General features: G+C 41.3%; 1 protein-coding gene across 2 annotated transcripts in view; it reads right to left on the bottom strand.

The window, feature by feature from the left end:
* PRR16 (proline rich 16) overlaps window positions 1-24,670 on the bottom strand; it is a 236,361-nt gene extending 211,691 nt beyond the window's left edge. For both annotated transcript variants that reach the window (XM_073344793.2, XM_073344792.2), the window contains exon 1: window positions 24,252-24,670. In XM_073344793.2, the coding sequence (XP_073200894.1) occupies window positions 24,252-24,410 (159 nt within the window). In that variant the 5' untranslated portion in view covers window positions 24,411-24,670. The remainder of the gene's footprint in view (window positions 1-24,251) is intronic.
* Window positions 24,671-27,525: the final 2,855 nt, after the last annotated feature.

Here is a 27,525-nt window from a genome sequence, read left to right as displayed (position 1 = left end):
GGGGGGATAGCAAATTAAAATGTTACTTGAAAACAAGTTTGGTTCTCCAGTTAAGCACACATCAAGCAGTTCTAAGGTTCACACACCAACCAGATGACATTGTGCATGTGCAGGCTAACTGCCTGGAAAACTCTCTCTCTAACACAGGACCCATGTGGCTCTAATGGTATATTACAATCATTCCCAAGGCACAGCGTTTAATCCAATCTAGGGCAGAAATCTAAAACTAAAACAGGGGTAACTTGTTCCAGTCTGCCTCTGTCAAAGGTTTGATTTGGTTTTGGTTTTATTTTGGGGAAATGTAATCTGAGTACAACAGAATATCCAGAAGGCCCTGGAACTATTTTTTGAAAAGAAAATAATCTACACAAGCAAATGCTCTCTGGAAGGATGACTAAAGGTAGAAGACTAGGTGGGAACAGTGGAGAAGTTGAGGGATCAGGTGATGGAGAGGGGATGGAGACTATAGAGGAAGTGGGAAGGGAGAGGTGGGAACACTGAGAACGGGACATGGAGATGAGTGGTGGGGAGAATAGGGACAGTGGGCCTGTCAAGCCCTCATTCGCTTTGTGTGTGCGCGCACGCACGCCATGATATGGGGGCCCCAGCCCGTCTCTCCCTGCCCCTCTTCATGTGATCTGGAGGCGCTTGCCATTCGGGGAGGGGAGGTGAGCTCTTCTCCCAACCCCTAATGTGAGCTGGGATGCTCCCCAGAGATTCCTGAGCCCCACTACCTGCCCCCGGGTTTTGTGTGGACTCCACTCATCTGTGGTGGTCTGATGCTCCACCCACTGTCCCCCTCATGTGAGCCAGGCTCTGGAAGGGGCTTGCCTTCCTGGGGATGTTTGACTCCCGTTTCCTACCCCTCAAATACCCCACAATAACTTGCAAAGCTAAACATAGCATTTGGCATCACTGAATACAAACTGTGTCAAATCAAGATACCTGAATGTTCTACTCTGGATCAAGGCTGAGTGTGCCTTCCTGGCCCAACTAATCTGGAATGCTGGAAAGAAGAGAAATGGAGTATGCCGTGATACCATAAAAACAAAATAAAAAACAGGGTGATTTTAACAGAATGATTTTAACTTGTGACTTGTAAACACAGCTAGTTTGGGGGGCATATTTTGGGAATGTACCTCCTATGTAAAGTGAATTGACACACTGTGAGAAACAGCTTCCCAGAAAGATCAGTAACATAGCAACTCCTTGGTCCCTGTACTGTACTATTAACTTTTAGCAATAAAACCGGCTAAATTTGGTTATTTGGTCTCCTGAACACTTTTCATAACAAACCACAAGTGTACTCAATCAACTGGCTATGCATTTTTATTAATATTGGCCATTGTCAGCCCGAATACAGGTGTACATTAAAGCTGTTTTTGCCACTGTACTTGGTTTAGGAGCCATTTGCTGCACTGCCAGAATTTGGCCCAGTGCATCAGAACGAACTCATGCTCTCTGTATAACCTGGAATGCATATTCTTCAGGGAAATTCCATGCATTTTCTGTTCATAAGCAATGAAAGAGTTGTTATTTAGTCCAGCAGCCTTAGGTGAACAGATTGAAGGTACAGCTGGATACATGGCCAAGCACTAGGTCTAAATTGGTACTGTAGCAAATACTTGGCTTATTAATTTACAGAATATTGTGAAGAATTTACTTTACCTATACCACTAAAATCCCCGTCAACTATTACGGCAAACCCTTGACAGAGCATTCATTTGGAGATGATGCCAATCACTGCTCAGTCTAACACAACAGGGCACTCAACTTTTGAAGAGACTTATTACACTGATCTCTCCTTTGTGAATTTGTTATGCAGATACTGTAAGGCAATTATTTCGATATTTTATTCCATAAGGAGAATATGAACATAGGACACAGGATGAGTGAAAAGAAATAGAAAGAGTTAGCCCAGTATAGTTTAGGAAATAGACCCAGATGATTGGTCAGGACACATGAATGAATGAAGGACAATAACTTGGATGGCTGTTAAGCAGCAGGCCACTTAACACTAGGTAAGGGCAATTTACATCTACCAAGCATTAACTGGGTCCAGTGTGGAGTTACATGGCTCCCATCATGTAATCAATAACTCAGGGTAGAATCTCCCCTCCCAGCCTATGCTTCATGACTCAACTCAATTCTGAGTGCTCAAACCCTCACCCCCTGTGGAGAGCAAGAGTACCAAGGGATACTCAAGGGGGTTCTCGGTCTGTGAAGACTTCAGGTCTCCCCTTACAGGCCAAACGTCTGCCAGCTAAAATTCCAGATCTCATTTACGTGTGGGAGAACACTCTTTTAGCCTTTATCTGCATAGGACATCAGACCCAAATTGCAACAACTACACATTTCTATATTTTCTTTTATATGGGGCTTCTAAATCCTAGTCTTATTTACCCCAACTGCACCTCCACAATGATGCAAGGAAGGCAAACATACTCATCTGTGATACAGGTTTCAGATTAACAGCTGTGTTAGTCTGTATTCGCAAAAAGAAAAGGAGTACTTGTGGCACCTTAGAGACTAACCAATTTATTTATTCATCCGATGAAGTGAGCTGTAGCTCACGAAAGCTTATGCTCAAATAAATTGGTTAGTCTCTAAGGTGCCACAAGTACTCCTTTTCTATCTGTGATACAGAGGCTCCTAGGCAAAGGATTCCCTGTTCTTTGCAAACAACTCTCACCTCAGACCTGACAAACGCAATACACCACACCATATTCAGCATCTACAGAAAGCTCACAACTTGTCAAGATTCATAATCATTGCAAGAGAAATGTATGGGGAATATTTAAGGAATAATGTAATTATGAACAAGTATGCTTTATAGACTTAGAGTAAAAATTGGTTACCCGATGATAATGTGCCTCAGTAATAGCCCATTCAGGCAAGGAGGAGTTCTCACCCCTGCCTATTTGGCCAGTGATGAAATGCAAAGCACAACTGTTTGGTCCTGCACAATACTAAGACTTTCAACATCAGAAGCAACTGTAAACTTGAAAATCACTTAAACGGAAAAAAGGAACTTTACAAAAATACAGGGGTTCACCCTGCCTGTAAACAGAAACCAAAGGCCGTTTTCAATATAACACAGAGGAGGGAGTAGCACTCTGTATCCATGCACTGAGGAAACCCCTTGTGGGGCAGAGGTGCTTTCATGAATGTTTGGATCCTGATTCTTGTGAAACCAGTCAGCTCTGCAACGGACTGAACTTTGGGGAGAAAACCTACTTTGTTAGATAGGAAAGGTAACTACTGATAAGTGTAGACCCAGGTGTGTGTTTTATGATTTTGTTTCGTATTTGTTCCCCCCACTTTCTCTCGTTTTTATTTTAACTTTTACCCTTTCTTAAATAAATCTACTTTTGTATTATTACAAGTGCTGTGTGGTTTACAGGAGCTGTGGTGTAACGTAAAACTAGTAAACTGGGATACACTGCACTTTCTGGAGCAGAGGATCTGGGATTTCTGTGAGTAGTCAGAGGCTGGATATCATAGGGGAACAATTCAAAGGGACTCGGGAGTTGGGGTGCACCTATTCTCAGCCTGCAAGGTGAGGACAAGGCTGACACAGCCCAGAGGAGAGAGTTTGAGCAGCTGAAAGGCTGGGGGTGTTAGGAAGTTGACATCTAGCCAAGGCATAGGCAAGATTCCCTCACGCTGAAGGCCGCGGGTAAAAAGGTGACTTGAGGTCCTGGGTGCCCCGAGAACTCACACCACCAGACCTATGCCAAATGGGAAAAGTTCCTTCCTGATCCCAAAAAAGAGGTGATCAGTCAGACCAACTACATCCTGGAAACACCGCTCCCTATTTACAGCTACAGGTATGCAGAGCAGCTGATGAGGCAAGGGACTGGAGCAGCACAGGCAAAGATTTAAGATATTGGTTGGGGAGGGAAGGGTAGAAGCCAGAATAAGCTACCACTCTCCTCCCCCGGCCAGCCAATAAGGCACAGTGAAACCTGAAAGGCAAGAGGGGTTGGCAGTGGCTCTAGCATATGCTCTTCACCTCCCCTCTCCCTCCTGGGAGCAGCACGTCCCATTTCTTGACCCAACCTGCAACAATCCTCTGATTGGAGGGGCATTTTTCAGGCCAAGGCTCTCCCTCCCTTCTCCCCGCACCCCTCCAGAAAACTCTTCTTGGGACAATCAATTCCCTTTGCAGGCCAACAAAATGCTTCCCTCCACCCTCCTCAGATGGCTAGGGGGTATTTTTAGTACACTAAAACCAAGTGCTCCTGAACATTTTATTTATTTAGTATAGTTATAAGGCCTCATCACAGGGGCTGTCAATACTAATCCTGAAGATGTGTCTATTACAAAGCATTGCGTAGCAATCATGGACAGTATGAAAGAACAGATTGCATAATCTCAGCATACATTTGCTGTAATTTTACCATTTTGGTGCAAATAGATCTGATGGAGGGTGAAAGAGTAAAGTTTAAGCAAAGCTTCAAGCTCTTGAAAGAAAAATCTGCGTTAATTATCCATAGAAGCTTGGTGGAAAATTCTCTCCCACTGATTTTATTAAAAAGTAATTAGCATATGTGCAACTACCAAAAGTTGGCAATTAGCACTGCTGCACAGGAAAGCACTGTCACTAGTCTAGTTATTATCCTCTAGGAACCCTATAAAAGACCAACAGTATCTGTCTATCCATCTATCTCAGGTATTAATATGGCCCCAATACCCTAGTATCTGAGTGCATCACAATTATTAATGTATTTATCCTCAAGGCCTCCATGAAGTAGGAAAGTGCTACTATCCCCTTTTTACACAGAGGGAGCTGGTCTTAGGATATAGATAATGATGTGTGGTGTTACATTTTTTAAGACTCGTTTTTTATCTGAAGAGGTCACAGAGTTGTGGGAAACTTTTATAACCAAACCCAAAATCAGGCCAGCCAGGGGCAAATCATCTTCTTTTGGGTTTCATAACATATCTGAAATCTAGGCCAGATGCACCCCAGGGATTGTGAAGGTTTTGGTGAACCACAGCCACTTTTCAAAGGAGCCTACCGCAGGCCAAACTAGAACTTTCAGCTGTGTTTTGTTTTGGAGGTTGGTGGTCTGTGCACACCCAAAGCTCACAATGAAACACAAAAACTATTTATCATTCAGTTATTCAAAATATAAATGTGGTAATTATAGCCTTCAGGTAGACGCATAACAGTTAAAAATGCCATAAGTTAAAATATACAAAATATATGACGTCAAAAACAAACACATTCAGGTGGTGAACCGAAAATGCTGACTTTGGCATAGCTTTAGCTACAGGCACCCTGAAGGTTCGCGGCTTCTGAATATAGGAGTGACTTCAAATTCCCCCTTAACCATAACTCCCAAATTATGGGTCTTTTGCTACATGTGAGGCACAGAAAGTCCTGATTTTGTCTTTAAGACACAATATATTTCAGGAGTGACAAAACATTTTAGAAATAATGCTGGAGTGGTGGCTTGGTAACGGCTAACACACTGATACATTATGCTGGAGGTACTATTACATTTATAGCAAGAAAGAACAGATAGTACCCAGTAAAAGAGGGAGAGGAATACAGAGAGAGGGGGGCGTAATGGGTATTGTAAAAGCTTCATATCTCTGTGTTTAATTTCCTTTTACTACATAATGCTGGATGTGACCTGGAAATTAAATAGTGTGTGTTGTATCCTTAGTTGATAAAAGGGAAATGCTTCCTGGTTTTGATGTATTTACTTTTCAACATTTAAATTTATAATATATATAAAAAAAGAGCATCTATCCTGGATGCTAGGTAACTTAACATAATTAAAATTAAAATACAAAAGATAAAACCGGAGAAGAAAATAACCAACCAGAGGAGACTCAACCCTAGCCACTACCCCCACCACATCTACAAATCACAGTTTGTGTAGTATGCATTCAGCATAAAAGGGCAAACACTGATCCTTTTGAAAGAAACACTTTTTGTATGCAATACGTACAGCATGACCAGGATCAGCAATAACTGGGGAATAAATGTTGCTCTTTAGTGGTTGCAATATCTTTAAATGTGATTCATAATCAAAAGCCAACATTTCAGCAGACAGTGTACCTTGATTAACAAGCATCACTACATTTTAATGAAAAGAACTTCTATCCTTCATTGGCAAAGAGACAAAATAGTATAATAAAAACCTAATGTTTACATCAACTGAGTTTTTAAAAGGTTTCTAGGTCAGAGATCTCTCATTTCAATACCTCGTAATAGAAACATAATTTAATCCAGATATTTTTAAATTAAGGTTTAACTTAAACTCCTTTAAAGTATCATTACTGAAAATATTTATTATGTACTGATAAGGTCCAGATCCTGCAGTATATTATGATTGGGTGGACACCTGCTGTGTGTGGTCCCATCTGAGCACAGGGCATTGAACGTGCGCAATGCACTGCAGAATGGGGACCAAAAATCAAGGATAACACTGAAACCAGAGGTCCAAATCTCCAAATAAACTACAATCACAGAGCTGGTAGCATCTTTCCCTTTTACATCTAGGAATGGTATTTATTTTTATTTTAGCTAAAACTGATTGTTGTGATATGTGAAATAGTGAATCAACTGTTAATTGTTTTCAGTTCAGATTTTTCCTTTTCTATGAAGAAACAAAGAAGCCAGGTAATGATTGTGCTAAATCGTATCAGCCTCATTTCATCCATTTTCTGTGTGTCCTGGCAGAACTGATTCACCTTTATTGGACTATATTCAATATTACACATACCAAAATGACATTAAAACAACACTTGCTAAGGTTGCAAAGTCAATCACTTAAAAATTAGGAAATGCCAGAATCAAGGTAGCCTGTGCAACCTTAATTTACTCCCCTTCTGTGCATGCATTATGATAGTCTTAAGTAATATGATCACATGTATTGTTTCAATAGAACTGCCGCCTCATTCAATGCACAGCATCAAATGGCACTCACTTTATGAGTGGCAATTTAATATTTTGTTTTATCCTCATTGTTCAATATGTGGCTGCAGGCCTTCTTTACTGCATGTATTCAAACCCTGCTTTAAAAAAAAGAACGATTAATTTCCTCATGGGCTTTCCAATAGCACTTTTCACTACAGTATCTGAGTGCTTCACAAATATTACTGAGTGTATTTTCACAACACTCCTGCGAAGTGAGAGGATATTATCCCCAATTTTACAGCAGGGAATTGAGGGACAGAAAGATTAAGGCCAAAAGTATCAACTAATATTGAATGTCCAACATGAGATACCTTGGCCCTGATTTTTCAGAAAACTTATCCTTCTACAGGACTTAATATATTCAAAGAACAGTTCCCATGGACTTCAGCTGCAGCTGTGAATGCTCAGCACTTCTGCAAACCAGAACCCAGGGCCTCAAGCTGGGAACAGAGAACATGAGGAACACACAAATAGTGAATACCTGTAAAAACTCTGATTTAAATGACTTGTCCAGCATTACATATGAACTCTGTCGCAGAGGGAGAGATAGAATCCAGTTCCCCAGGGTAGCATGTAATTGCCTTAACCACACGATCATCTTTTCTCTTCCTGCAATCCCTTGTTCCCAGCACTATACACCTTCCAACTTCTGCAACAAATGAAACAGAGGCCCTAGTGACAACAGTCTGCTTCACTATACACAGCCTTGACTCATCCCCAGAGTAGGTCCATTCTGTGCATTCAGTGGGGCAGGAGTCCTGTAGAAAAAATTGTGTGAGATCATGTAAAGACTGTATCATAGCACATATACACAAGTGAGTCAAATTAAGGTTACACAGTCAGCTTTCATTCTGGCATTTCTTAACTTTTGAGTATACGACTTTGCAATCTCAATATTATTTTAATGTACTTTTTGTATCATTTCCTAAGCTTTTAAAAAAGAAACTGAAACAAACCAAATTCCATCATAGTGACACGTACATGGGTCATCAGCAGGGTGCAAACCTTTAGATGGACCACAGACCTCCACCACTTGTAACTGATACCAAAGGATGACAATCTACCACTATACGGAATTTCAAGGAATGGGGCATTTTCCCAGTTTATTACATAGGTATTTGCTGAAAACAAAGGAATTATGAGACTCAGGATCTTGGGTTCCATTCAAGGCTCTGGAGAGGAGTATGCTCTAGTGGGCACATACGCTCCTGCCCATTCCCTGCAAACCTAACTCCTTCGTTCCTGTCCCCACACCACCCCTGGCTTCTCATCCTAGTCCCATTCTCCTCACCTTTCAAGCCCCAGTCTCCACTTCTCAGGTTCTCATCCCAGTCCCCTTGTCCAGCCCTTCCTCAGTTCTCCCCACCCAAGCTTCTCCCCAAGCTTCTTGTCCCTGTTCTACCTACCCAGCCAGTCCCAACTCTGACTCCCAACTCCTCATCCAATTTTTGTCTGCCCCCAAACCTGGCCTTCTGTTGCCACCCCTATGCATGCTTTCCCCATTCCCACTAGCTCTCAATTTCAGTCTTGTTCCCCAGGCTTCTTTGTCAAATCTCAGTCACACACACACACACACACACAGATCCTTGTCCCAATCTCTTTATCCAGCTTGTCCCAGTTTTGCCCCAGTTCCTCAACAAATCTGTCTCGCCCTCACCTCCTTCTCCCCACCCTACTTGCTCCCAGTCCTGGTTTCCTTGCACAGCTAGTCCCAGTTTCCCACAGTGCCTCATACAATGTCAGTCACACCCTTACCTACTGGGTCCCAGTCCCAGTCTCTTTGCCCAGACTGCCTAATCTCTCGCCTACACCTCCCAGTCCCAGTTCCTTTACCCGGCCAGTCCCAGTATCCCTTTTCCCTCCTGCCAATCTCCAGACCCAGCTCCTGCACCCACCCACAGCTTACTGCAGGTTCAGTTTTTGTCCCCTCTGCATTAAAATCAGGGAGGTTCCTCCTCCATGCTGCCTGGGCCTTGGTCTCATCAACAGCACAGGACAGAAAGCCTCCCTGCTCTCAGCTCCAGTACCTGAACCCAGACCCAGCAGAGCCTGCAGCAACCCAGAGCCACAAGTGCAGGGAGATTCCTGCTCAGCTCTGGGTTGGAGCATGCTCAATGCAGAAGGAATCTTTGGAGAGTTTAGCTACTAAAATCTAAAAAGTTTCTACTGAGCATGTGCAAACCACAATTTTTCCAAGGGAAACTTACAATTTGGCCAAAAGAAACAGCATGGCAAATTTCAGCCTAGACAGTTAAAGCTTGGCAAAGTTATAAACAACTGAACACAGACTCTTAAAATGGGAAGTGTGAGGCAATTTTAATAAGTGGTGCTACCAGCCTTGCCAATAATAGATTGCATTTGCCTGTGAAATACAATGAAAATAAAATTAGAAAAAAAACCTCTACTCTTGCAAAGAGTTACTCGGTATGGTCTGGTGCATGTAGCCAATGCTCAGGTCAGAATTTCTTTGACAAGGATGGCAGTGCTATAGTAGAAAACCCAGAACTCCTCAAAAACATTATTTTACTTAATTTACATAGTAGTCTATTGAGCATGCAGAGACAAATGCGTAATGTTATTCCTTCACACTCATACTGCAGTTTAAATGATCTTTTGTGAGAATCTTCAGCTACCATCACTCTCATTTTTAATTGTGTTCATTAATATAACATTTCCCAGTGCTAGAAAAATTTACTAAGCTTCCTACCAAGCAGAGGGCCATATAAAAAGTGAAGGGAGGGCCCTTTCTGAGAAGCACTACTTGGATTTGTAACCAGAGTGTTGTCACTTGGCCAGTGTTTCTCAGTTAGTGGCTTGCAACCAAGGGGGTGGGGGTGGGGCTTTATTCCAATCCAAAGCAAAGAAAATCTCACCCCCACGCACCCTTATCCTTCACGGTCAAGTATTCTCTGCCAACCTCTCGAAACACACACACAAAGCTCAGAGCTGTTTCCAAGAAACTGAGCAGTGAAGCTGGGCTGAGATTCCTGGAAGAAGGGATTGCCCTGCATGTTGTTTGCGACCACCTTTGCTCATGCTCTGGTATACAGGAGTAAATAAATCAGCTAATACCAAGAATATACACAGACTCCAGAGGACTGATTTCTCCTCCAATGGGAAGCTGACCTGCAAGGCCCGGACATCTGCTACTGCTCAGTTTCAAAAGAAAGGGCAATAATATACATACTCTTTTGCCTTCTGATGATCATGGCTCACTTTTCCGATCTAAAACAAAGTTCTTTAAAGAAAAATGTCACTGTGGTGTTGCAAGACTACAATTACTGTACAAGAAACAAGGTAACAATTTAAGTAAACTATCCAAAATGGACATTTAATTACCACATAATGTAGTAGTCATTGCCAGTTGATTAAGATTTAATTGTAGTATATTACCATTTATGTAACAGACAACTTAGTTACTTTTTAATAAGAAACCATGCATAGAAGAACAGCATTTCATATTTATAATTCACAGTAACTATTTGAGAAGCCAGTGGTAGGTTCTGGACTGAGTAATTCATCTGCCAAAGCATTGATCCCACTTCCTCTTCATAATAAACATGTTATTAACTGTATGTGATCTTTAAAATATAAAAGATCAGTCAAGGCTGTCTTCATTTTTCCTGAAGATGTCATAAAAGAAACTTGCTTAGAAATGATAGTGTGGGGTTTTCTAATCAGTTTTGGCTTTAGCATTTTGTTTTATGTCCCTCATTGACTGATGTCTGTTAAATGTTGGATCTCAGAAATAATTTATATTCTTAACCTAGATGCAGCTCTGTGACAGACTATGAAGTCATGGAGAAAAAATCTTTGTATATCAGGTATGTTGCTAGAAGTAGTTGGTGGAGGGAAGGGGGACAAAACTCCCTTTTAATAACCTTAGGACACTAGTAGTGCATTTGTTATTCAAGATGCTAGGCAAGTCATCACAGAAATAAATAAATGATAATAATTCATAGCCTTCGTTCTGTATGCTACAGACAGGTTTTTCATTGTCAACAAATGCTACCTACAATACTTGTAATTCTGTAATAGGTATTCAAATATGATTCACTTATTCACTAGAGATAAGAGAATTAGGAGAAAGAGTTGCTTGATATGAAATGCCATGAATAGCCACCCTATATCCAAATGCAGTTGGGTTTCTTACTTTTATTTGGATCTTCCATCACTGCCAGACCACCTTTCTTAGATGCCCCATAATGTTAGTGTTATAAAGGATGGTATAACAAAGGCAGAATACCAGAACTGTATGGTATTTCTGTACACTGAGCATTGTCTGTAAGAGCCTAATATACAGAAAGGGTAACTGTATTAGACTGTTTGCGGTGGCTAATAGATTCAAACCTAGGCATTGATGGTCAATTTTTGGTGTGAAGATCTAGGCAGGCCATGGATTTACTACGAGCAACCAATTTCATGTGAACGAAGTGACCAAAATGGCTAGTTTTGTTTAAGAACCCAGGGCTAGCTCCTCCACTGCTTTAAACTGACACAGTTGTAACATCATTATGTCATTTTATACCAGCTAAAGATCTAGTCCATGCAATTTCAAATAAGCAAAGATCATCCTAGCCAACATTTCTGCCCTTTTTTTCATTTGATCTCATTTCATCATATCCCTCAACTCAGTCTCAGAGACAAATCTCTCTCAAACTCAGTTCCTGGATCACCTTTGCTATGATATATTCAATACTTTTAACAATATTTGCATGACTTCATTCTTTACACCTAGTTCTCTGCTCTCATTTTTAAAGTAAAAAACCTCTTTAAATAGGTTTCAAACAAAAAAATGCTTTTCAGCAATAAAATATGTAAAGAGTAGATTAGGCTAACACAAACCAGTTTTTTCATTCTGGTGCAGCAATCTGCCTCTGGTCATCACTGACTTCCATTTCACAAGAACTGAACATGTAAGTTGTATTGGTTTGGTTTTGGTGTCCTATAAAAACCTTCCTCCCAACACAGTAAAATCTCGCCTATGACCAGGTGGCAGCAATCAACACTTCATATGGTATTCCAAATGAATTTTATCAATACCTAGGAAGCCTTCTCCATTGCAAGACTCTGATTCTATGATTCACAGTATCTTACATTATCACTTCCTGTTGTGTAATTTACCCATCTGACAGTACTACATAAAATCAGACCTGCAGCAATGCACTGGCCTGATAGCAAGGCCACATGCCTATTCAGAGCCACTACATAAGGAAACCACCAGGCCTTGTATGAGTATCTGCAAAGTTTTCTGGTTAAGTTGGGTTGGTGTCAAATTCTCAAGAAAGGGACCTTACCCCAACTCCTAACATTTCAGGAATGGGCAGGGTAAGGGGGGCCATCACCCATCCCCATTAATTTTTACCTCCACTGAGGGAAATCTAATCCATGCTGCCAGTTCAAGCTGCCACAGTTGAAATCACGTGAACTGCAGATGCATCAATTGTACCACATGCCCAAGCTGTCTCTTCAAAGCCCAAAGGTGCCTGCACACGGAGAGGTTTATTCTCTGCTGATTACCTGTTACAGAAGGCCAAGATCAATGGCCCAAGCCACAGAAACAACTGATCTGCCCAGCCTTCTCTCTGGTTCTGGATCTAAGATGGAATGAACTTATAACCCTGGGGAAACCCAGCTGTGAGTTTTGAAGGACTTTGAAACCTACCAGAATGCTAGGTTGGAGATGGGAGTGACCTCTAGTAAACTATTTAGCTTGTGTTTAGGTTCTTTTATTGTTTTAATGTGTTTCTCTGTAAGGCTATTATAAGAATAAATGTGCTTGCTTACAAAAAGCTGTGTAACTGCAGACTTATAACTGCAGACAATACACAGGTGAAAGCCTTCGGAGAGAAAGCAAAGCACAGGCATAGACCTGTTTAGGCAGTCTGGCTTGCTGGGAATATCACCGTGTAATATAGGGAGCTGTGCAGCCTTAAAACCTCCAGTAAGGAGGAAATGAGATGCGGGTCTTCACCCAAGAGAGGTGCCAGCTGGAAACTCTTACTTGGGTGCCCTCAAGGGACCAAGGAGGGGGATACAGGTGCACTTACTTATTCTGAACTGTGAGGTATCTTAGAGTGTCCATGAACACAGAAATCTAAATTTTGGCAGTGAGTTCTATGCCTAGCATCCTGCCTCAGCTCACACATACAGCAGTACCAGGAGAGTTCATCTACCACATTTATAACACACATTTCTTGCAGACTGTTTGATCACCACCAACTGTGCCCACAGAAAAGAAAAGCATTTAGTTGGAAGCTAACAACCACCATTTCTTAAAGGCAGCAGCATCACAGTCTTTAGATGAAGAATGGAGTGGATTTTAAATAATATTTTTGGATGCTGAATTGGAAAGCCTGGAAAATAATATTACTTTAACCTCTTATGAACTCTAGGAGAAAAAGCTTTCATCTTGTAATGATCACACACACAACTCCATGCTCTGCCACCATGCCAGTCTGTTACTACTAAATTGGGAAAGAGAAAGAGACATCACATAACTAAGGTTAACTTCACAGAAATACCTCACCACAAATACCATCTGTGCGTTGAATTTTTTATTCAGATTTTACGAGCATAGAAACTAATGCTTTAAAATATGTATGTATCAAATTGTGAACTGACAAAAAAGAAAAGCCTTGAAAACCATTAGTACTGTAGTCCAGATTAAACAGGAATACTGGAGTGAACTTGGGGAGAGGGGGAAATGGAGAGGAAAGAATGCAGAGAGAAAAGAAAAGCTGTTTTCAGGATTGGGAGCATTAATACGAATCAATAAAAACTGAGTAACTCAAAGTTAAGGCTTTTATCTCTCTGTGTTCATGGAAGTTCTGCAGAGATTGGAGTGTCAAGGACAAAACTAATCAGGATAGTTCACAAAGTTTATTTGAGTAATTGCATCTCATTGTGTTTGTCATGACAATTTAATTTGGAGGGGGAAAGCACATATTTGTGCTAAAGAGAAGCCTGTGTTATGTACTGTATTAAGGACAAGAAATCTCACTTTCAAATCCACTATGTACTATTGGGTATGAAATTAGGAACTGTTTATTATTGTGATTTTAATGCCAAAATTGTGAAGCTTGTTTTGGTAAGATAAACGTTTATTGGGAATGCTAATGTTCATAATATACCATTATTGTTGAATATGTAATAGATTTGATCTAATAACAAAAGTACTTGTGCCAATTTTATCTTCAATTTATTTTAGCTAGCGTATCACTTTCTCATTAGAAATACTCTGTGTGCTTATTTAATGTTCTCTAAACAGTCATGGGAACTAATTTTTAAAAGCCATTTAGTTCTCATCTTAAGTTTCAACAAAAGATATGAAAGAAAGCATACAATGGAAGCAAGCACTTCAAAAATTACAGTATGCAAAAAAGAATCAATAATTTTTCTTTTGCTTAATATTGGAGTTAGAAAAGATGCTACACCTGATTCTCCATCCCTTTACATAAATGAAGATAGTGGAGTTGCACTTGGATAGAGATAGTGTAATGAGAATCAGTCCCACATTGTTCATTTGCTAATGTTTTCATATTTATTTTTTACTTTAATTCCCTTTGGAGGAACATTACATGAATTTTCTATTTTAGTGCAATGGTATTGGCAATGACACCTAAAATTTTATAATCTACTGAACTATCATAATTTAGAAAATATAATTATAATATTCTATGCATTTGGTCAAACCTTCTATAATTCAGTTCATGAACCACAAACTTGGGATTGCTGGTTCTCAATAATAAGTACTGGGACAGTTTCAGATACCTTTTACACCCACTGAGTAGTACCTTATTCCACTAACGTCAAAGGATAACTTGCCATATAAAGTACAACTCAGCATGAATTAAGGGTAACTTAATCTGCCCCTTAGCTTTCAATATGCATCAGGGAAAAGGGCATAATTCCTTTCTGAGTATACCGCATCAGGGAGAAGAAAGAAAAACCAAATGTGATTCAAGATTGACATAACGCAGAAGTTCCCAAGAAAGGCTTCAGTAAAAACAATGTTTTAAAAATACAAGGATTCTTCTGATTACTGAGCAAACTTAATCTGCAATGAGTTCTGGAAATGATTCAACCTTCAGCGCTGTCAAACTCCATTATGCACTGTGGCACATGTTGCAAGAAACAATGGATGAGTGTGTTAACCTTTAAACACATATGAACATTCCATTATCTATGGAGAAGAGAGGACTGACATATCCTCCTTCTGTCTGGAGGAGATTGCTGCTAACTATTCCAGTTTATTTAAGTTTAAGAATATTAAACCAAAAACGAAACACCAATGGACTTAAGCCCCCTCTGCAATGGACATAAAATGCAGTAGAATTGCTACTGTTTTGGGGGCTGTGGGAAGGGACTGAGCAGATGTTCTTCAGCCCCCTTCATGCTTAAAACAAACTCTTCAGTTGCTCTCACAATGAGAGCATGATAGGAGAGGACATTGTGAATGGCATGCATGGATAGCTAGAGACTCAATGACGTATAACCAAACAAGAGACTGGTCACAAGCATGTGGAAAGGGGGCATAGGCTGCAGCCTTTCACCACAGAGCCTATGAGCTAATGTAGCAATGGTTTAGCTATACAGGCAACGTGCACCTTTCCTCAGGATTGCCATGAAAAGACTGCTTCCTCCCTATACCACTTCTATTTTTCCCCCTGTACTAAGGGCATCATCATAAATCAGGCTTTGCACAGTGAACCACAACTTCACCCAATATTTGCAAGTCGGCGTTATTTCCAATAAATCTGCAAACTTCTAGAATAAAAACCATTTAATTTAATAATCGTTTTCATTGCAGGAATTGACAGTTCCAAACATTATAAAAAAGGTGAAATAGGAAAAGGCTCCCATGAATGTCAGTATAATGAGAAAATTAGATTACAGGGTTCTATGAGATGAATGTTATATTTGTAAAGAAATACATATTTATAGGACAATTTAAACTGTAATAGCTACATATGGCTATGGCTACTCAAGTAGTATCTGTAAAATATACCTTCCAACTATGCTAGGCCAGGAAATTATGCTCCATCTTGTCAGATGAGGACTTGGCCCCAATCATTCATGCAACTCCAGTCTCAATAATTACAATGCACCGAAGTAGGAAATGATACCACAGGCACTGAAAATGCTCCAGTTGGTGCATGCTATGGCAGCCCATTGACTAACCAAAACAGAGTGTCACAAGCACATCACACTGGTGCTTTGTACACTAGCAATCCATCAAATACTATGCTAAAATTTACGTCTCGGTCTTAATCTACACCACCTTCAACAAATGGGGCCTGGGCTATCTCAGGGACTCTTTCTCCCTGAAAATAAAGCCCAACCACATTAGCTGTTTTCCACTGGATCTATCAAAAGTGGGACTAATGAGAGCAGGAGAGAGAGACATCTCTGTGGCTAGTCCACAGCTTCTGGAACACTGTTCTACAAGAGTTAACAATACTCATGAGCCAGGACAATATACAAAACCCAGATCTTCAACTCAGCTTTCCCACACAATAACGATGATCATCATTTTTAATAATCTCTATGCATATGTGAAAACAGGAAGCTTCAACAAGGTGCATGTTACTTTACTTTTGAACTATACCACAATTCACATACCATTGTGAAGAATAGGTATAATGCCTAGATTAGACAATATTCATAACTAAAAAAAGTGTTTACACTTCACCATTTTTACTTATTAGCTTTCTGCATACACACACAAGTCAAATTATTATAAATTGTAAATAATGAAGAGGGACAGGTTATTGATTCAGAGTGATCTGGATTGCTTGGTAACCTGGGTGCAAGCAAACCATATGCATTTTAACTTGGCTAAGTGTAAATGTATGCATCTAAGACCAAAGTAGGCCATACTTACAGAATGGGGGACTCTATCCTGGAAAGCAGTGACTCTGAAAAGGACTTCAAGGTCATAGTAGATAATCAACTAAGCATGAGGTCCCAGTGCAATGCTGTGGCCAAAAGGGTTAATACAAACTTTGAATGTATAAACAGGGAGACCTTGAGTGGGAGGAGGGAGGTTATATTATCTCGGTATTTGGCACTGGTGTATATACTATTGGAATATTATGTCCAGTTCGGATCTCCACAATTCAAGAATGATGTTGATAAACTGAAGAATGATTAAAGTATTGGAAAATACGCCTTACACTGATAGACACCAGGAACTCAATTTCTTTGCTCATGAAAAAGAAGGTTAAGGACTGACTTGTTCACAGTCTAAAAGTACATCCATAGGGGAACAGAAATTTGATAACAGAGGGCTCTTCTGTCTAGCAGACAAAGGTATGACAAGATCCACAACCACTGGAAGCTGAACCTAGACAAATTAAGACTATATTTTTTAAGAGTGAGGATAACTAGCCACTGAATCAACTTACCAAGGTTTCGTGGGGGATTCTCCATCACTGGAAATTTTTAAAACAAGATTTTTATTTTATTTTTTTTAAAGATAGGCTCTAGTTCATATAGGAATTAGTTCACTGAAGCCCTATGGCCTGTGTGACACAGGAGATCAGACGATCATAATGGTCTCTTCTCACCTTATAATCTATGCATCTATAAATATTCACATACACACATACATGCTAAACAGCCATAACTTTCTGAAATCTTAAAAATTTATCTGAGATAAGAACCCAATCTTTTCCCACTGAAGTCAATGGCAAAACTTCCAAGAACAGATTCATGCTTTTGCAATACTATTGTTTGTTTTCTGATCACTGTCAAAAGCATCTAGATTGCCTGAAGTTCATACAAGCATACATTTTAATACTTATTCTAACTGTGGTACTATTTTTATTTGAAAATCAAATTTATATATGCTCCATTTAGTTCATGGTTTTACAATATATTGTACTTTCAAGTAACTTCGTATTTCACAAACAGAATGAATGTAGCTGAAAACAAAATAGCTAGCATAAATTTGACAGCATATTTCCTTCTGTCAAGGCACATGATGTTAATAAATAGTGCCGTATGCATGTACTGGTTTTCTATTAACTGTATATTGTACAAAAATGAAAGGAGTTACTAACTTATGGCAACTTGATTCCAGTTAGATACAAAGCAATTTCCTCCAGCATCACATCAGCATTTAATGTGTCCCTGATAATCCTAAACTAAGCATCAGAGGTTCAGGGCCACATATGAGCTTTGTAGCTATTTACTGAACATCTGTAAGAATTTTACTTTAATACGTTTGTACTTTTGTAATATTTTAAATTTATAAATACTTTATATACTCTAAGCTATGAAAGGAGTAACAAAGCTATGATTCAGTTAACTATTTATGGCCCTTTTTGTTACCACTGAACAGATCACAAGTGAAGAGGCTATGCAGTGCTTCGAATACATAGTGAATCATGTTCCGCACTCATTACAAAAGTGAAGGCAAAGATTGCAGCTGCATATCTCATCAAGGAAATGGGATGGGGAAATCAGAGGGAGAAGTGTACTCCTGGCAAAAATGGCAACTCTTGGAGCATATAATCCAGATGTGTAAGCAACCAGTACAAGACATCTGGGCCTTCATGCCTACACAAAACACTATTCCTGGCCACACCAGTGCAACACACATGAAGGCTTCAGTCTATCTAAGGTACACACAGTGCTGCACGTCAGTCTTCCACTCCATCCATCAGACCTGGATATATGGGCTACTCTACCATTCAGAACATGTCTACCAACGATATATTAACAGTGGGGGAGGGCTGGGGATTAAGGAACCCTTCTCTCCAAATCCCATTGTAGCAGTTGCATCTGATCATGCCTCGACTATGACCTCTGTATGCTGGAATGTCATTCCATAACACAGTGAGGGCGTCGCTGCCTACACATCAGGGATGTGAATGAACGATAGGATTAGATAGACAACAATCATTCTTCCATCTCCTAGAGGGGGAGTCTCTGTAAATAGTCTGCTGCTGCACATTGCTTGTTATTTCAGGATCTGACCTGAAGGACTGTATCTTCCCTTAGCTAGAGTACCAGCTGTGCACAATAGTCATGAGCTAAGAAACAGACTCTTGGGAGTGGAGCTATGATATGTCTGTGCACGTCTATCCTAAAGATGGTGAATACGGAATATTCCATATAAACATGCTTATTTCACCCACAAGAACTGCACACTGACCTTATTGTAGGAGAAGAGCAGCCACCTCAGTAATGAATCGGGCCATTTATCTATTAACTTTACCATCGCCTGGAGCACATTACCTGTTGCTCAGTTCACTCCTGAGTTTCCTATCTGATAACTTCATTAAAATTGAACATTGTGGAAAGGGGTGGAAAGAATTATTTATTCATTCTTTAGTTACCCAAAACACAGAGCTCTTTGGGAGGGCTCAGAATGAGGGAGGTGGAACTGGGGAAGACAGGATTTCTTTTGATGCATGAATTAGGATTTTCCAAGATTTCCAGGGAATTTAGGGGGCAGGGGTTGATTCAGTCCTACAACCATAATTTCTGATGAGAGTCAGTCACCTGAACAATATTCTAAATTCCAATCTAAGGAACCACCATGTTCAAACAGTGGCCACTAGGATTTATGTTTCTCATGCGAGACACACACCTCCATTTTGGATTGCACTGAACATTGACAATGGCTACAACAGCTGCTTTCTTTTGATAAAAGGTTGAAGCACATCCATTCGCCAATTAAAAGCTCTGCAAATGTTTTTCAAATTACTTTCAGGAATCTGTTCTGGTTGATGAGTTTTTCCATCTCTATCAAAGTATTTACCAAATGATTCAATATTTGAGATTTCCCTAATGCAATCAACACAGGAGGGGGGAGCCTTTAAAATAACAATGACACTATATTACAGATACAAGACAAATCCTTCCTTCCCCACTGAACTCACAGAGAATGCAGCATTTGGGCTACAGTATGCATTCTATGTCCACAAGTACCAAACAGAAAGGAAATAATCCCTGATAATTTCTGTCCTCTTGTTTAAAAACTTAGTTAGCACATATTGTCTTATGGATTCTTATAGTACCATCACCTTAACATCTAAGTGCTTCACAGGAAAATAGACAAATTCCATCAGCAGAATAAGAACCAGTGTTAAAAATCTTTAAAAATAGACTGACATCTAGTACTCTGGATGGGCAACTTTTGAAATGGACTACATTAGGGCATATTCTTGTGGTGGTTGGTGAATATTCTGAAGGGGCCAAAAAAAATTAAATAAACAGAAACCATACAGCTCAGTTTAAACAGCATGTTCTTCCAGTACAAGACATGCTGCAATTAACACATACCCATAATAGTTTTTTCTTCTAGCAACAACACAAGGATGGCTGTTTATAGTAAGTCAGTTGCATCCGTGGAAGGACTAGACGTACATCAGCTGCAACTCAGAACTGTCTCTCATACTATTCCATCCTAACAAGTCTCCCAGTCACTCCTTCACTCTCCTAAGTCTTTTGCGGCTGCCTTAGCCTAAATTTACCAATAAATCATGGTAAATTATATAAAGTTTAACTTCAGAGCCACAATAACTCCATTACAACAGATGATGTAATTTTGTCTTCTGTTTTGAAAGGAATTTTAATATCTTCAAGACTTGTGTGTCTGGATTTCACTGAAATAAATTAAGTTAAGCAAGGTTTTGCCTGTTTCTTAATTCACTGGAGTATCTCTCTCAAATGTGTTCCTTACCCAGATAAACATGTAAAGCTGTCTCAAGCAGTTGGGCTCTCAAGATGTCATATGGTAGGATCTGTAGAGGATACAGAAGGCTAACAGGTCACATCAGATAGTTTTGGCCCTACTTTTATGTTTAAAATCAACCTTTTCTAAAAAGAGAGAGAGAGAGATCAACTGCAGACTATTTGGTTCTGATTAAATACAGGACCATTATTCTGTAAATGCAGAGCTATTTAGAAAGCGGTACTATTGGACATTATTATCATTGTACTTGTTGCTACCTTGGAATGCGACAGGAGTCCTCCTCTTTCTCTGACCTTCAAGGCCATAGCTACTGAAGTGACCAGTAGGAAACATGTAGGGCAAAGAACAGATGGGAGAAGTTAATTTAAGTGGAATACTGCACAACCAAATGTAACTCTAGGATACAGGAGTAATCACATCCACTCTCCATACCCATTATTTTGGGAGCGTTCACTTCTGAAGCACTGAATCTTTCAACTCAACAATGCATTAATTATGCATGCAACTAACAGCTACCATTTAAAAAATTATATCATAAAAGATCCCAATCCTAAACAAATGTTTGAGCCAGAAACAAAAGCTGTGTTTGTCAATTTAGCAGCTGCAGATTTCCATAAAAGTACAAAAGAGATCTGACCTATCGCAATATGGTGTGCAATTTTTCTTAAAAATAAAAATAAAAGCAAAAATAGAGTAGAGTAGAAGGCAAATTCTCCGACCACCAGGATGAATCTCTTTTTCAGGAGTGAGGCACAGTATGAAGAGGAACATTAACACCACAAGAAAAGCACTATATAAAAGAGTCTGTCTGTGGCACACATGCAGTAAAAATGGAGGCTAGCCAAAACATTTCCAAAAGAACATTGTGAATTTGATTTAGAATGCAAATAGAAAAAGAAAAGATTTGTCTTACAGTTTATAGCCCTGCCAGGTTCCACAACAAAATGTACTTGGTTTTAATATTTATCATGCTTTGAAATTGTGAAAACTGTTTACTAATTCACAGTCAACATTTCACTGCCTATAAAACCAGCATTTTATGTCTGATAGTCTATAATTTAATATACAATAATAAACTGCCTGGAGTTTTATTTAATGCACGATGCTTCAAAGTCCTTCCAAATGCACAGCAATATCTATACACAACCTACATAGAGACTCTGCAAAGCCAGATTCTTAATTTACTCCCTGTTCAAATAAAGTACGTTACAGGATATGTTGAGAATTCTTGGGTGGATTTAGCCTATACTATAAATGTGGCAGTCACATAGCAAACTTCCACAGACTTTTCTCAAAATAGCTACAGTGCAAGATGTATTTAACTTTTATGAAGCCATTGTTTTAAGATGATATTATAGATAATTTCATATGCAACACTTATCTGTCGGTACACTGTGGTATAATGATGGCTCTTTACAAAAAAGTTACTTGAATTATTATTCACAGGTTTTAGCATAGCTTTGGAGCACTGATTAAGAAACATTGTTATAAGAAGAGGTGTTTGTATATTCTCCAACTATCCACTCTTTAACAGTGCTTCCTTTTCACGCCCGCAGCTTTCAAGTTACAGCCAAAAAGTACTGGAATTTTAGACTTTTGGTTTCACTTCTAACTGGGAAAAGAAGTTCCAAACAAGCCATTCCCCCTCCCATAAGGCACAGGTAAACCCAGTTCTCTCTCTCAAAGATGCAGTCAGCCAGAACAGACATATCTGCTTAGATGAAACATGCCATAGTAAATGATGACACTTGACCTCCAACTACAGAGATCTTGTTTGCTTACTAGAGGAAAGCCAAGAGTCTGATTATATGTACAGAATGATTTACGTTCGTGGGGCAGAACACAAAGTAGGTTCTGAACAACATGTACTAGTGCAGCAACAGAAGCCAATTTATTCTAGCAACATTTTTAAATGTTGGAAGAACTGCTATTCAAGTAAGAACAAGAACCATTTTTCTGTTTTTAAAACATCTACAAAGAATACAAAACAGAGAACAGGTAGCACATCAATGGAAAATTACAGACATCTTCTAGAAAGAGTGAAAAATCTTGGATTGTGATTATTACAATCATGCTCATATAGTGATTGCATCTGTTATTAGAGGACATACATTTATATAATCTAAATGTTAACACACCACTGAATCAAAAACTGCCTCTGAAGACTGTTGACTAAACTTGTTGGAAAATATTGTTAAAATAGAAAACTAATGTTTGAGAGCAAAAAAAACACAGCCTAATACAAATGTCAAATAAAGGATTACAGGCAATGCACACAAACTTTGGACTTGAATTTCAATGCATAATCCAATCCAACCATCTGCCGACCAGTTGTGTAGCAAAATCAAGATGTGGGGCAAGCTCCAAAAAGGACAGCCAAGTTACGTTATTTTAGCTACAGTATTTTGATACTTAAGAACATCTTTGCGGTCATTACATTCTGTCTGCAGATTAACCTACAGGAGCTGACACTTGTCCCTGACCAGAGAAACATTACAATGGATTCCCAGATATCTAAAAAACAACAGATATTTTGACTAATGTACATCTCGTGATTGTGATACAAGTCTGAGAAGGAAAATGCAGACTTTGCTACAATGACCTTTATAAATGTTAGCAGGATCGCTAGAGACTTGTCCTTTCCCTTTCCCCAATAACTGGGAAAGCCTCCAGCAGATTTATAACTGAGGGAGCCCCCCGTTCCCTGTCCCCAGCTTCCAGCAGCCGGAGTAATGAGAGTCAGGCAGCTCTGGGATGAATACAGGGTTACGATTGCAAAATTAACGTTGGAGCTAGAGGGAACCTTTTCCCCCCACGGAGATGCCCACTACCCCGGCGCAGCGAAGGCCACTTCCCCAAGGCAGGAGCTGTAATAAGTTCAACAGTCCTCCCCATCTCCTGAACATAGCATCCGCCACAGCCACGCACAACCACCACCACGCCGGGAGCCAGGGCGTAAGTGGCACGTCAGCTCAGAGACGGACACAAGCCTCTCCCTCGCAGAATAGCTAAAGGTAAATCTGAATCCCCAGGGATGGAGGAGGCGGGCGGGCGGGCGGGCGGGCGGGGGGGGGGGGAAGGGCTGGAAATACCTTCAGACCCTTTTGCTTTAAAGCGCTGGAGAGTCATAATCCGCCCTCCCCAGAAACATAGAGAAAACCGGTGAGCGCGGCAGGGGGTGTGATGGAGACCCCTGGACGCAAGTGCCTAAGAGCCCCGCTCTCAGCCCCTGCCGGGTGGCGAACCCCACTCCAGACAGAGATTTCCCTTGAATTCATCATTCACAAAAACAACCGCGCCTTTTCCGCGCCTTCCCCTCTCCACCGCACTCTGGAGAGCCCGGGGATCCGCGGCCTGGGACACACCGAGCCAGCCACCTCCACCGGGGGCTGCCCGGCTTGCGGCACCCTCGCGCGCAGGGACGAGACACTAGTTGATTTCCCCTTGGCAAAGACAAAAGTGTACCCAGCCTGTGCCCAGCCCCGTGCGCTGCTCGCGGGGCGCCCTCCGGCTCCGAAAGAGTCGGCAAGTCCGTCCTCCCTATCGGAAAAGGGAGGGCTGGCCCCACGCCTCTCCGGTGCAGCGCACACCCCAGCCGCCGCTCACCTCCTTGAGTTCCTTGGCCACGTCTTTCAGGTCCCCCAGGACTAATTCCAGATCCTCCACGATGATCTTGATCTGTTCCTTCACCTTGGCTTTGGAGGCTGCGGGCGGCCCCTCGGGTGGCGAGGAGGAGGCGGGGGTCCCCTTGGACTTGGCTGACATTCTTTGGGGGAGCGATGTGTGGGGAGGGGGTATGCAGGTCAGGAGAGCTGGGTAACCAGCGGGTGCCCGGCCCCGTCCCTCGGGCTCCCGGAGCTGCTGCAGCCGCTGTCTTCCTCCCCGCACATTTTGGGCTCAGGGCTCCGCCGCGCACCGCTCTCCGCCGTGGGGCTGCACCGCGCTCCTGCCATCAACTCCCCGGGATCTGCACTGAGAGCGCCCGGGCTGCAGACGGGCGGGCGGTGCGCCTGCGCCTGGCTCCCTCTCTCCCTCCCTCCCGTAGGCACAGGCGCACGCACAGGGCATGTCGCTCACTGAAGGGGAGAGCCAGGGTGGGGGGAAGCCGTGCGTGCGATCCCCGCTGTGCCCAGCCCGGCAGCCTGCGTGGCTCTCCTCCGACCTCCCGCCACGGGTTTAGCCTAAACCCGCCATCCCCGAGCATGCACTTCAGGACTGCTCCAGTCTGCTCGGTCCAGACTTGGGGGCGGGGGTAGGTTGTTTTTTTTACACGAACTTTCCCTTTTCCTTCTCCTCTGGGCAAACTCGCCCGGAGAAAGGGATCTGCCCGGTTCCTGCCCATTAGCCAGGGCCAGCTGATTCCCCTTTATAAGTGCAGTGGGGGAGAAGGTGCGAGTGCGTAAGAGACAGGCGAGGAGGTGGTGGTGGTTACAACTCCTCTCGCGGAGGCGCTTCCTTTGCAGCGCACAGTCTCTGCTGGGAGCGCAGCCTGCCCGTTGGAATGGTGGGATCAGGATTGCAGGCGACCGGCAGTGGTGATTTCGTCTCTTTCACGCTACCTAGCGGGAGCTTCTCTGCGTTAGTACAGGGTCAGGTTTCGCTAACTCCCAGACCCAGGAAAAAACATCCTGGAAAAGCGAAGCACTTACACGTACCGCCAGAGCCTAGCAAAACTCCCCCCGCCCGACGTAGGACGATCGGTCTGGTTCTGCTAATTGTGGGCATGAAGCCCCCGTTCTCCTGCCCTGTAGATTTCTTGTTCTGGCTTCCGGCTCTGCAGCCCGATCTCATTTTACAAGGGAAAGACCTACAGCACCTGTAACGATGCCATCTGGCTTTCTTTTCTCTCCTAAAGGCAGCAAGGAGGCTGGAGATTTGCAAACGCCACCAAATTGGCAGGAGGGACCTCGGTCTTTATTCAGTGAGCACATGAGGAACAATAAACCTTTTTAACTCGAGAAAGAAAACCTATGCATTTCGCCAGGTACCGGGGAAAGAGGGTACACGAACGAAAATAGCCCCCGATTGCTTCAATGAAATAGGTACAATTAAGGGCAGGGCTTTCTCCACACGTTGCTGTTTGACTTCAGCATTTAATTTGCTGGGGCTGAGGGCGAGAGATTATCAGATATTCACCTCTAGTGGTTTTTCCACTTATTGCAAGAAGACGTCATGTCCAGGCACTGCAAATTGTATTACGAATTTCTATCTTCAACTTCAAAGTTCAGAGGCAAACCGCCAAGCCCTGCGTCGAAGATCGGCCTAGAGGGTTACACCTGGTTTAGAAATCTTAAGTGCTTCCGTTTCTGAAGGGATTTTCTCGCAGTTTGCTGTGTTTTATCTTAGCAGCAGGAAAGAAAAGAGAAAGCGACATCGCTCAGAGCTCTTGTGTGTGCATAACATTTCAGATTTCACCCGATGCAGACAAGTGGGTAGTGAACAGTTCTGTGTCTAGAGTGGGTGTGGGGCTAGAATGAGGAATAGACACAGGCTGAATTGCAAATTCCGCTACCACTAAAGGAGAGCTAGCTGTCCTTATTCAGGGAGTTTTGTCCGTAGAATAAATCACAGGACTGGATTGAAAGGACTTATTAGTGTTGGGCAAATACTATTAAAATATGTTTTCCACAAGTATTCATTAGAATCTTTAAATAATTTCAAGGTGGCCTTGTTCACAGGCATTGCATTCACTTTCCCTAAGTATTTAGGCAATCTGGTTTAAGCACACACACACACTCAGACTCTAGGAAAACAATTTTAAGATTCATTTTCTGGAGCTATTCACGCTGGAAACTTGATTATTGTGCTTATCCAGTCAGCAAACAGCAAAAGATACCATACGAGTTGAGGGACTATTCACCCTTAAGGATTACACCTCGAATCTCAGATTTTGAGTTAAGAGCCACACTAAACAAATGTCATGGGAAAAAACGGCTTCCTGGTTTCCAGTGATTAACCCATTTGAGAAGTACTGCTCTATTTGTATACATTCTCTGAAGAGAAGGGGTAGCAAAATTTATCAAAACCTATTCATGTAGATTTTGTATGGCCCCACTTAGAGTAAAAAAAAAAAGTCACTGCAAAATTACTATATAGGAATAGATTGGTGGTTTATCTGTTTACTTATCTTTTCTCCCACCGTGGTTAATTCCAGATGTGTCAAAGGAGGGCATAAATTCCTTGTCACTTACCTGACATTACTAAGTTATAAAATAGCACTAGGTAGTTTCCTTGTAATTTCAGTTTCTTACAGCTGGTCCTTGTTTTACACACACAAATAATTAATTTTGTACCATTAGCAATTTTTTTCACTTCAGACCCCTCTTTGGAGTTGTAAATATATTCAGTCATAATGATTTCTTCGGGAGCTGCTTATTAAACATTTCTACTCTGAAAAGACAAAATGTTATTCCTACTTTACCTCTGTCAACTAGTTTTAGATCATGACAGGACTTCACCCTATGAAAGTTAGCCCTCAGATAATTTGTCCAAAGACTTTTGAAGAGATAACCATAGCCAGTGATTCTGTCTCTACAATTTTATTAAACTTTTTCAAAGTATTTTAAGGTAGAGACATATGAGTTGTCCTCCAAGGAGTTGGACTAGCTTGTCCCTATTATATTGTATTCATCTAGCAGTTTATTGTTTTCCTGTAATGGTTTACCAGTTTTCCTGGTAAAGGCACTAAGGGTCCATGTTCTATAATTTTGGGGATCAGTCTTAGCACCTGTTCAAAGATGTGTGTCTCTTCCAGGACATGGCTCTTTTAAAAGGATCAATTAAATATTTTTGCTAGTAGCTCTGATGCTTAGGGTTTTGTTTTGTTGGTCTGTTTTTAATTCCTTCTAAATGTCTAGATCGGGGTGGGCAAATTTTCCAG

This window comes from Lepidochelys kempii, chromosome 5 (genome assembly GCF_965140285.1).
Source record: "Lepidochelys kempii isolate rLepKem1 chromosome 5, rLepKem1.hap1, whole genome shotgun sequence".
Classification (NCBI taxonomy): domain Eukaryota; kingdom Metazoa; phylum Chordata; order Testudines; family Cheloniidae; genus Lepidochelys; species Lepidochelys kempii.
Note: the sequence above shows the minus strand (reverse complement) of the source record. Positions and strands in the feature narration are given on the sequence as shown.